This window comes from Embiotoca jacksoni, unplaced genomic scaffold, assembly GCF_022577435.1.
Source record: "Embiotoca jacksoni isolate LCO1_2020_lvr unplaced genomic scaffold, fEmbJac1.0.p SCAF_116, whole genome shotgun sequence".
Classification (NCBI taxonomy): Eukaryota; Metazoa; Chordata; class Actinopteri; family Embiotocidae; genus Embiotoca; species Embiotoca jacksoni.
Window position 1 is genome coordinate 186,266 of NW_027185248.1, and position 11,235 is coordinate 197,500.

Here is an 11,235-nt window from a genome sequence, read left to right on the forward strand (position 1 = left end):
TCACCTCATCAGGAACTTTGACAAACAGCAAAAGACTTACACACTGTAAAAAATAAATTAAAAAATACACGCTCTAAATAAACGGCACTGTAAAAAATTAACACGCTAAAAAACAGGCCACTGTAAAATGTGAGGAGACAAGAGGAGTCTGAGGAGAAAAGAGGAGTCTGTGAGGAGAAAAGAGGTGTCTGTGAGGAGTAACTGAGGTTTGTGCACTTCAACTTTATTCAGTTTGTCTCCAGGGTTCAAAATTCATCTGTTGAATCATTTCTGAAATTTGATCAATGTGTTCCCAAAAATAAAAACCATTTTACATTTCATCTAAAACCAAAAACACAAAGCAGGAAAAACATGTAACATATAACCGACACCATGTGCTCTTTACCCAGCAGCCACCGGGGGAGGAAGTCAAGCAGGAGGAGGTGAAAGATCCGGCTGCTTCAGGGAGGAAGATCATCCTCATCACCCTCCTCATCATCACCATCAGGACCGAGTCATCTCAACATCTGGAGACAAAATGAGGCTCACGTGTAGTTTTCTTGAGATCTTATTTTATATTGACGTCCAGAATCAACATATTTATATTTAAGGATATAATTTCATTATTTTGGGACATGAACACGCTCTGAACTTATTTTTTCAATTTAATAAAATATATTAAACTGTTTTAAATATAAACTTTTGTCTAAATAAAGTTGGGCTGATTCAAAAATTAGCAAACAGAAATAATATGTCTGAGCTGTAAATCTGTCAGCTTGTTCTGGGACATGAGGATGTTCTGGTGTTGTTCTGCCCCCTGGTGGTCATGTGGATTAACATATCTTCTTTTACAGATCATTTACACGGTCTATAAATTATTACATTAATCGATACGTGTCCACTAGGGGGCAGAAAATCATTCCCGGAGCTCCAGTCAATATTCTGATGTGTATTCAGAAACCTTTAGCAGCTCTGATGCTCCAATCGGGACTGTTTTATCTGGTTCTTCGTTCTTTTATCTGGTTCTTCGTTCTTTTATCTGGTTCTTCGTTCTTTTATCTGGTTCTCAGTTCTTTTATCTGGTTCTCAGTTCTTTTATCTGGTTCTCAGTTCTTTTATCTGGTTCTTAGTTCTTTTATCTGGTTCTTCGTTCTTTTATCTGGTTCTTCGTTCTTTTATCTGGTTCTCAGTTCTTTTATCTGGTTCTCAGTTCTTTTATCTGGTTCTCAGTTCTTTTATCTGGTTCTCAGTTCTTTTATCTGGTTCTTGGCCGGGACTGTTTTATCTGGTTCGTTAAACTGTTTTTAACTTTATAAAGAAAATGGCAATCAATAAATCCGATTGTGATCTCGATCAATCGTTCGGTCCATAAAATGTCAGTCACATTATTTCAGAAACAAAACGGCTTCAAGTTTTAAAGGTCAGTGAAAATGATCAATGATCCGGGTCTGGTTCATCTCCAGATGCTGAGACGATGAGGTTCGGACCGGGTCAGCTGACCTCTGCGGGTCATGATGTGATAAATATGAAGCAGGTCGTTCTGGGTCAAACAGCAGCTTCTGGTTCTGGACCGGCTGATGGACCTCAGACCATAACGAGGTTCAGGTCCACTCGAAGACCTTTTCACACTTGGACTTCACAACCGATCTGATTCAGAACCAACCGCTCCAGTTTTATCTTACAGCTGTTAAAATGAAGGTGTGACCCGGTGAAGAAAGGTCGGTTCTGGTCTAGAGAGGGACAGATCGGTTCCGATCCACTAGACTGGGTAAACACAATAGATTAAGTACTGAAGGACCAGACCAGATCTGAGGACAGAGCAGGGAGAAGGTTCTGATCCGGCAGTGAAAGTTCTGATCCGATAGAGAAAAATGTGTTCTGATCCAGAGGAAACAGGTCCGGTGGAGACTGACAGCTCGGTTCTGATTGGCAGAGATGAGGCAGATCTGACGGTTCAGGTTGGGAGAAGTTGGTTCTGATCCAGTAAATATGAGGACCGGTTCTGATCCAAAGAGAGGACACGACGAGCAAACGTGTCCGGGAGAGACGACTCGGTTCTGATCATCACAGACTGGATCCATTCAGTCTGCAGGATCAATCAGCAGGATGTTTCTGCCTCAGATCATCACAGAACCAGAACTCCTGTGGAAGTCTCGGATCAGAACCGGCTCCACTTCTGCAGCTGCTCAGAGGAAGTTCTGTGTCGTCATGGTTCTGTCCCGTTCTCCTCTGGATCAGAACACTGAGGTGATGAAGACCGGTTCAATCTGATTGGATGAGACTCTCTGGTCACATGACACACAGGTGAACAGCAGCTGGTCCCTCAGAGGTCCAGGTCCACTACAGACCACTGTGTACTGTCCTGTCTACACAGACCCCGCCCCTCTGACAGACCCCGCCCCTCTGAAGGACAGTACACCTGTAGTCGATGAACTGAAGCATCAGAAACATCAGTTTGACCTTTGAACTGCAGTTTAAAAACCAAACCGAGTTCATCTGAGTGTTGAACCCTGGTTCACATCAAACTACCTGCTCTACTTCCACCGTGAGTGTTCAGTTGTCATGGTAACGTCACGATTGACAGGCGGCCCCTCCCTCTGGCACCTTGCTCAAAGGCAACAAGGAAACAGCAGTGATGAATGAAGGCCTCAGACAGAGAGATGAGGAGAAGGCGGCGGGAGGAGGAGGAGTCAGCGTGGAGGAGGAGGAGTCTGGATGCTCCTCCCCGGGGCTGATGGGAAACCGTCTCTGTCTACTTGAGGTCCAGCACCATGCTGGCCGGGTTCTCCAGGTACTCCTTCCACAGGTTGGAGAAGCGGCACATGGTGGCACCGTCGATGATGCGGTGATCCGCCGACCAGCTGACGTTCATGATGTGAGCTCGGACCACCTGACCACCGGAGTCGAACCGCGGCAGAACCTGGAGGACAGATGGAGAGAAGTCAGGGTGGGCGGAGCTTAAAAAACACCTGAGAACATGGTTGGAGCTAAAAGATGGAACCTCCACATGTTCTACTGGATCTTTAATGTATTTACAGACGGGGCTCCAGGTCACAGCCTCCGACCTCTGACCTCCGACCCTTTAAACCTGACCTGTATCAGATGAATCTGTTGTTTAACTACAGGTGGATGTAACCGTGTATTTGTACTACGGGTGGATGTAACCGTGTATTTGTACTACGGGTGGATGTAACCGTGTATTTGTACTACGGGTGGATGTAACCGTGTATTTGTACTACGGGTGGATGTAACCGTGTATTTGTACTACAGGTGGATGTAACCGTGTATTTATACTACAGGTGGATGTAACCGTGTATTTATACTACGGGTGGATGTAACCGTGTATTTGTACTACGGGTGGATGTAACCGTGTATTTGTACTACAGGTGGATGTAACCGTGTATTTATACTACAGGTGGATGTAACCGTGTATTTGTACTACGGGTGGATGTAACCGTGTATTTATACTACAGGTGGATGTAACCGTGTATTTATACTACAGGTGGCTGTAACCGTGTATTTGTACTACAGGTGGATGTAACCGTGTATTTGTACTACAGGTGGATGTAACCGTGTATTTGTACTACAGGTGGATGTAACCGTGTATTTGTACTACAGGTGGATGTAACCGTGTATTTGTACTACAGGTGGATGTAACCGTGTATTTGTACTACAGGTGGATGTAACCGTGTATTTGTACTACGGGTGGATGTAACCGTGTATTTATACTACAGGTGGATGTAACCGTGTATTTGTACTACGGGTGGATGTAACCGTGTATTTATACTACAGGTGGATGTAACCGTGTATTTATACTACAGGTGGCTGTAACCGTGTATTTGTACTACAGGTGGATGTAACCGTGTATTTGTACTACAGGTGGATGTAACCGTGTATTTGTACTACAGGTGGATGTAACCGTGTATTTGTACTACAGGTGGATGTAACCGTGTATTTGTACTACAGGTGGATGTAACCGTGTATTTGTACTACAGGTGGATGTAACCGTGTATTTGTACTACATAGATTGAAGCTCACCTGGATTTTCCCCAAAGCTCCGATGGCGACCTCTGGAGGAAGAATCACTGGTTTGGCGTACGTCCCTCCGATCTGGTTCAAACCACACAGTCATGTTAGGTTGTTGTTGTGTTGTTGTGTTGTTGTTGTTGTTGTTGTTGTGTGTCTGAGGACTCACTGATCCGATGTTGGACAGGGTGAATGTCCCCCCGGTCAGCTGGTTGGTCCCCAGCTGTCCGGTGGCTCCGAGCGTCTGCAGGCGGTTCAACTCTTCAGCGATCTGGAAGACGCTGAGCAGCTGGACGTTCTTCACGCTGGGAACCAGGAGACCCTGAAGGGTGTCCATCGCCACGCCGATGTTATGGGACGCCTGAGGAGACAGGAGGAGTCAGGAGGAAACAGGAGGAAACAACAGGAGTCAGAAGGAAACAAGAGGAGTCAGGAGGAGACAGGAGGAAACAACAGGAGTCAGGAGGAGACAGGAGGAGTCAGGAGGAAACAAGAGGAGACAAGAGGAGTCAGGAGGAAACAAGAGGAGTCAGGAGGAGACAGGAGGAAACAACAGGAGTCAGGAGGAGACAGGAGGAGTCAGGAGGAAACAAGAGGAGACAGGAGGAAACAAGAGGAGTCAGGAGGAGACAGGAGGAAACAAGAGGAGACAGGAGGAAACAAGAGGAGTCAGGAGGAAACAAGAGGAGTCAGGAGGAGACAGGAGGAGTCAGGAGGAAACAAGAGGAGACAGGAGGAGTCAGGAGGACACAGGAGGAGTCAGGAGGAGACAGGAGGGGTCAGGAGGAAACAAGAGGAGACAGGAGGAAACAAGAGGAGTCAGGAGGAGACAGGAGGACACAAGAGGAGTCAGGAGGAAACAAGAGGAGTCAGGAGGAAACAAGAGGAGACAGGAGGAGTCAGGAGGACACAGGAGGAGTCAGGAGGAGACAGGAGGGGTCAGGAGGAAACAGGAGGAAACAAGAGGAGTCAGGAGTAGACAGGAGACAAGAGGAGACAGGAGGAGTCAGGAGACAGAAGGAGACAGGAGACAGGAGGAGTCAGGAGGAAACAAGAGGGGTCAGGAGGAGTCAGGAGGAAACAAGAGGGGTCAGGAGACAGGAGGAGTCAGGAGGAGACAGGAGGCAGGAGGAGTCAGGAGACAGGATGAGTCAGGAGACAGGAGGAGTCAGGAGGAAACAAGAGGAGTCAGGAGGAGACAGGAGGAGTCAGGAGGAGACAAGAGGAGTCAGGAGGAAACAAGAGGAGACAGGAGGAGTCAGGAGGACACAGGAGGAGTCAGGAGGAGTCAGGAGGAGACAGGAGGGGTCAGGAGGAAACAAGAGGAGACAGGAGGAAACAAGAGGAGTCAGGAGGAGACAGGAGGAGACAAGAGGAGTCAGGAGGAAACAAGAGGAGTCAGGAGGAATCAAGAGTCAGGAGGAGACAGGAGGAGTCAGGAAGAAACAAAAGGAGTCAGGAGGAGACAGGAGAAAACAAGAGGAGTCAGGAGTAGACAGGAGGAAACAACAGGAGTCAGGAGGAGACAGGAGGAGTCAGGAGGACACAGGAGGAGTCAGGAGGAGACAGGAGGGGACAGGAGGAAACAAGAGGAGTGAGGAGGAGACAGGAGGAGACAAGAGGAGTCAGGAGGAAACAAGAGGAGTCAGGAGGAATCAAGAGTCAGGAGGAGACAGGAGGAGTCAGGAAGAAACAAAAGGAGTCAGGAGGAGACAGGAGAAAACAAGAGGAGTCAGGAGTAGACAGGAGACAAGAGGAGACAGGAGGAGTCAGGAGACAGGATGAGACAGGAGACAGGAGGAGTCAGGAGGAGTCAGGAGGAAACAAGAGGGGTCAGGAGGAGTCAGGAGGAAACAAGAGGGGTCAGGAGACAGGAGGAGTCAGGAGGAGACAGGAGGCAGGAGGAGTCAGGAGACAGGATGAGTCAGGAGACAGGAGGAGTCAGGAGGAAACAAGAGGAGACAGGAGGAAACAAGAGGAGTCAGGAGGAGACAGGAGGAGTCAGGAGGAGACAAGAGGAGTCAGGAGGAAACAAGAGTCAGGAGGAGTCAGGAGGAGACGGACCTTGTAGGTGATGTTCTGACAGCTGTTGTCCAGAGAGGAGTTGAGGATGGGGAAGTGGAGCAGACTGAGGGAGGCGGCCTGAAACAAACACAGCATTAACACACAAACGGCCAATCACAGCCTCCTCTGTCCACCTGATGAGGTCACACCTTGATGAAGAAGGGCATGTAGCTGAGCTTCACCCCGCGTCCCTCCGAGACCGTCCTCATCTCTGACCTCAGAGACACCAGACGGCTCAGATCCACCTCGTCACTGTACCCGAAGTGAGGGATGGACAGAGACAACGTCATCGTCCTCACCATCGCCTTATGGAAGCCTGGGGGAGGAGGAGGAGGAGGGGACAAGAGGAGGCAGGAGGAGACATGAGGCAGGGGACAGGAGGAGACAAGACGAGGCAGGAGGAGACAGGAGGAAGGGGACAGGATGAGACAGGAGACAGGGGACAGGAGGAGACAGTAGGAACCAGAAGGACACAGGAGGAGGCAGGAGACAGGAGGCAGGAGGAGACAAGAGGAGGCAGGAGGAGACAGGAAGAGACAGGAGGCAGGAGGGGACAAGAGGAGGCAGGAGGAGACAGGAAGGGACAGGGGAGACAGGAGACATGCAGGGACATTCATTTATAGAACATACTCAAACACATCTCTGCAGCATGTCAGTGACCTCTGACCTTTCAGCGGCTCGGTGACGTCCTTGCCGGTGAAGACAGGACTGGGGGGGATCGCTGGGGGTTTCACAGCTGCCAGCGTGCCCACGGGCCGGGCAGCGGGGGCCGGGGGCGGAGTCTGGATCTCCTGGAACAGGGTCGGCGGTAAGATGGCGCCGGTCTGTCTCGCCAGGAAGTTCAGGATGTCTTCCTTCAGGATCCGTCCGTCTCTACCCGTCCCCACCACCTCACTGAGCTTTATCTAGGGGACAGAGATGGGGACAGGTCACACCGGGACACCGACCGGGGACAGGTCACACCGGGACACCGACCGGGGAAAGACTCACGTTGTTCTCCATGGCGAGGCGCCGGACGGCGGGCGTGGCCTGCGTCTTGTGTCCTTTGATCTCCTGGTGGGTGTGTTCTTCTCGGGCCATGGCGGGCGTCTCCACCACGTCCTCCTCCTGGATCACCTCTGGACAGCAGGAGACACCTTTAGATCAGAAGTAGGGGACAGATCTGGTTCTGGAGGGACGTGTCTCACCTGAACTGGACTCTGTCTCAATGTCCACCAGCGGTTTCCCTACGAGGGCGGTGGCGTCCACGTCGTAGTACAACTTCCTGATGACGCCGTCGTAGCGGCTGGTGATGGTGACGGACGCCTTGTCGCTCTGGACCTCACAGATGCTGTCGAACTGGGACACCTTGTCCCCCTCCTTCACGTACCTGTTAGACACAACAGGGCTCAGAACCAGGTTCTGTGTCTGCAGGTCTGCGGTTCTGTGTCTGCAGTTCTGTGTCTGCGGTTCTGTGTCTGCAGGTCTGCGGTTCTGTGGTTCTGTGTCTGCGGTTCTGTGGTTCTGTGTCTGCAGTTCTGTGGTTCTGTGTCTACAGGTCTGTGGTTCTGTGTCTGCAGGTCTGCGGTTCTGTGTCTGCGGTTCTGTGTCTGCGGTTCTGTGGTTGCAGTTCTGTGGTTCTGTGTCTGCGGTTCTGTGGTTCCGTGTCTGCAGTTCTGTGTCTGCGGTTCTGTGTCTGCGGTTCTGTGGTTCTGTATCTGCAGGTCTGCGGTTCCGTGTCTGCAGTTCTGTGTCTGCGGTTCCGTGTCTGCGGTTCCGTGTCTACAGGTCTGTGGTTCTGTGTCTGTGGTTGCGGTTCTGTGTCTGTGGTTCTGTGTCTGCGGTTCCGTGTCTACAGGTCTGTGGTTCTGTGTCTGTGGTTCTGTGGTTGCGGTTCTGTGTCTGTGGTTCTGTGTCTGCGGTTCTGCGGTTCCGTGTCTACGGTTCTGTGGTTCTGTGTCTGTGGTTCTAGTCACATACCACTCCTTGACCGTCACCTCCATTATTCCCTCTCCGATGTCGGACAGTTTGAACTGGACGATGGGTCCTAGACTCACTGCAAACAAAACATGGTGACATCATCAGTGACATCATCACAGGGGACAGTGTGTCCTCATGAGTCTCTGAAACAGGTTCTTCTGGATTCTCTGAACATTCCTGAATCATTAAAAAAACAACTGAACCAGGAAATAAAAAGCAGCTGGCAGGTTGCCATGGTAACCGCATACCTCCAGGACCAGAGGGTTGGGTTTCCTGCTGTGAGCTGAAGAAGACCAGCTCATCAGGAACTGTGTAACCATGACAGCTGATTAGGTTCTCAAAAAGAACCGGTCCAGAACCGTCTGGACTTACCAACAGCAGTGTGCAGCGCTCGGGTGCTGAACATCTGGAGGGTTCTGTCACATCTGTAGACGAGCGGCGCCAGAGTCCGATCGGACCGGAAGGTCTGCATACGGAAACACCGCCGGCGGTACTGTTGGGTCAGCTGACGGGAAGAGAAGAAAACTGTTAGAGCGACCAGGTCCAAGACCAGACCCAGGTCCAGGACCAGGACCAGGTCCAAGACCAGGACCAGGTCCAAGACCAGGTCCAGGACCAAGACCAGGACCAGGTCCAAGACCAGGTCCAAGACCAGGTCCAAGACCAGGACCAGGACCAGGTCCAGGACCAGGTCCAAGACCAGGTCCAAGACCAAGACCAGGTCCAAGACCAGGTCCAAGACCAAGACCAGGTCCAAGACCAGGTCCAGGACCAGGTCCAGGACCAGGTCCAAGACCAGGTCCAAGACCAAGTCCAAGACCAAGACCAGGTCCAAGACCAGGACCAGGACCAGGACCAGGACCAGGTCCAAGACCAAGTCCAAGTCCAAGACCAGGTCCAAGACCAGGACCAGGTCCAGTCTGAGCTATGGTTGATTAAGTCTGTTCAGACTTCTATTTGTCTGAGTTCTACTTCCTGTTGTACTGAGAAGTACAGAGAAGTTCTGATCCAGCAGAACCAAGAACACAACAGAACCAAGAACACAACAGAACCAAGAATACAACAGAACCAAGAACACAACAGAACCAAGAACACAACAGAACCAAGAATACAACAGAACCAAGAACACAATAGAACCAAGAACACAATAGAACCAAGAATACAACAGAACCAAGAATACAACAGAACCAAGAACATAACAGAACCAAGAACACAATAGAACCAAGAACACAACAGAACCAAGAACACAATAGAACCAAGAACACAACAGAACCAAGAACACAATAGAACCAAGAACACAACAGAACCAAGAACACAATAGAACCTGTTTCTACTGGACTCTACTGCCAGTCCCAGCTGTTAGCTGTTAGCTGTTAGCACGCAGTCTGTTTTGATTCCCATCCGGTAGCATTAGCATCAGTTAGCAGAAGTTACAGCTAGCAGGCTAAGCTAACCCACTACGCGGGGTGACAAGGCGGTGACGCCACGTTAGCTTTAGCTGCAGGATAGCGTCAGCAGCGGGCGGACAGAGACGCTGCGGAGACGCGTCTGAACGGAGAACCGTTCCGGTATCTTTCTCACCAGCCGTCTGAACACCGTGAAGGAGCATCTGGTCACCGCCGCCATCTCTTCTCTCTGATGCCGCTGGACGCCCCCCTCAGCAGCCAATCAGCGCCCAGCAGCTTCTTCTTCCGTCTCCCGGCAGACGTGACGGAGGATCGACGTGACGGCGCCATCCAGTGGTCAGCAGGGGAACAGCAGACCCGCTGCAGTTATTGAACTTAAAGGAGCACATACAGAAAAACATACAGAGAACATACAGAGAATATACAGGAGAACATACAGGAGAACATACAGAGAATATACAGAAAATATACAGGAGAACATACAGGAGAACATACAGAGAAGATACAGGAGAACATACAGGAGAACATACAGAAAAACATACAGAGAACATACAGAGAATATACAGGAGAACATACAGAAAAACATACAGAGAACATACAGAGAATATACAGGAGAACATACAGGAGAACAAACAGAGAATATACAGGAGAACATACAGAGAATATACAGAAAATATACAGGAGAACATACAGGAGAACATACAGACAATATACAGAAAATATACAGGAGAACATACAGAGAATATACAGGAGAACATACAGAGAATATACAGAAAATATACAGGAGAACATACAGAAAAACATACAGAGAACATACAGAAAATATACAGAGAACATACAGGAGAACATACAGAAAATATACAGAGAACATACAGGAGAACATACAGAGAACATACAGGAGAACATACAGAGAATATACAGGAGAACATACAGGAGAACATACAGAAAATATACAGGAGAACATACAGGAGAACATACAGAGAATATACAGAAAATATACAGGAGAACATACAGAAAAACATACAGAAAATATACAGGAGAACATACAGAAAATATACAGGAGAACATACAGAGAACATACAGAGGAAATACAGAGAACATACAGGAGAACATACAGAGGAGATACAGAGAACATACAGAAAGCATACCGAAAATATACAGGAGAACATACAGGAGAACATACAGAGAACATACATAGAACATACAGAGAATATACAGAAAATATACAGGAGAACATACAGGAGAACGTACAGAGAATATACAGGAGAACATAGAGAATATACAGAAAATATACAGAGAACATACAGGAGAACCTACAGAGAATATACAGAAAATATACAGGATAACATACAGGAGAACATACAGAGAATATACAGGAGAACATACAGAAAAACATACAGAGAACATACAGAAAATATACAGAGAACATACAGGAGAACGTACAGAGAATATACAGGAGAACATAGAGAATATACAGAAAATATACAGAGAACATACAGGAGAACCTACAGAGAATATACAGAAAATATACAGGATAACATACAGGAGAACATACAGAGAATATACAGAAAATATACAGGAGAACATACAGAAAATATACAAGAAAACATACAGGAGAACATACAGAAAATATACAAGAAAACATACAGGAGAACATACAGAAAATATACAGGAGAACATACAGAAAATATACAGAGAACATACAGAAAATATACAAGAGAACATACAGGAGAACATACAGAGAATATACAGAAAATATACAGGAGAACATACAGAAAATATACAAGAAAACATACAGGAG

General features: G+C 48.3%; 1 protein-coding gene across 1 annotated transcript; it reads right to left on the bottom strand.

Annotated features, from left to right (window-relative positions):
* Nucleotides 1-202: 202 nt before the first annotated feature.
* On the bottom strand, nucleotides 203-9,962 carry dbt (dihydrolipoamide branched chain transacylase E2). The gene is made up of 11 exons (XM_069143869.1): nucleotides 9,610-9,962; nucleotides 8,401-8,533; nucleotides 8,029-8,104; nucleotides 7,257-7,438; nucleotides 7,060-7,187; nucleotides 6,737-6,974; nucleotides 6,219-6,385; nucleotides 6,070-6,147; nucleotides 4,175-4,366; nucleotides 4,018-4,089; nucleotides 203-2,899 (listed from the first exon to the last, which is right to left on the bottom strand). The coding sequence occupies exons 1-11, from the start codon at nucleotides 9,652-9,654 to the stop codon at nucleotides 2,732-2,734; spliced, it is 1,479 nt and encodes a 492-aa protein (XP_068999970.1). The 5' UTR covers nucleotides 9,655-9,962; the 3' UTR covers nucleotides 203-2,731.
* Nucleotides 9,963-11,235: the final 1,273 nt, after the last annotated feature.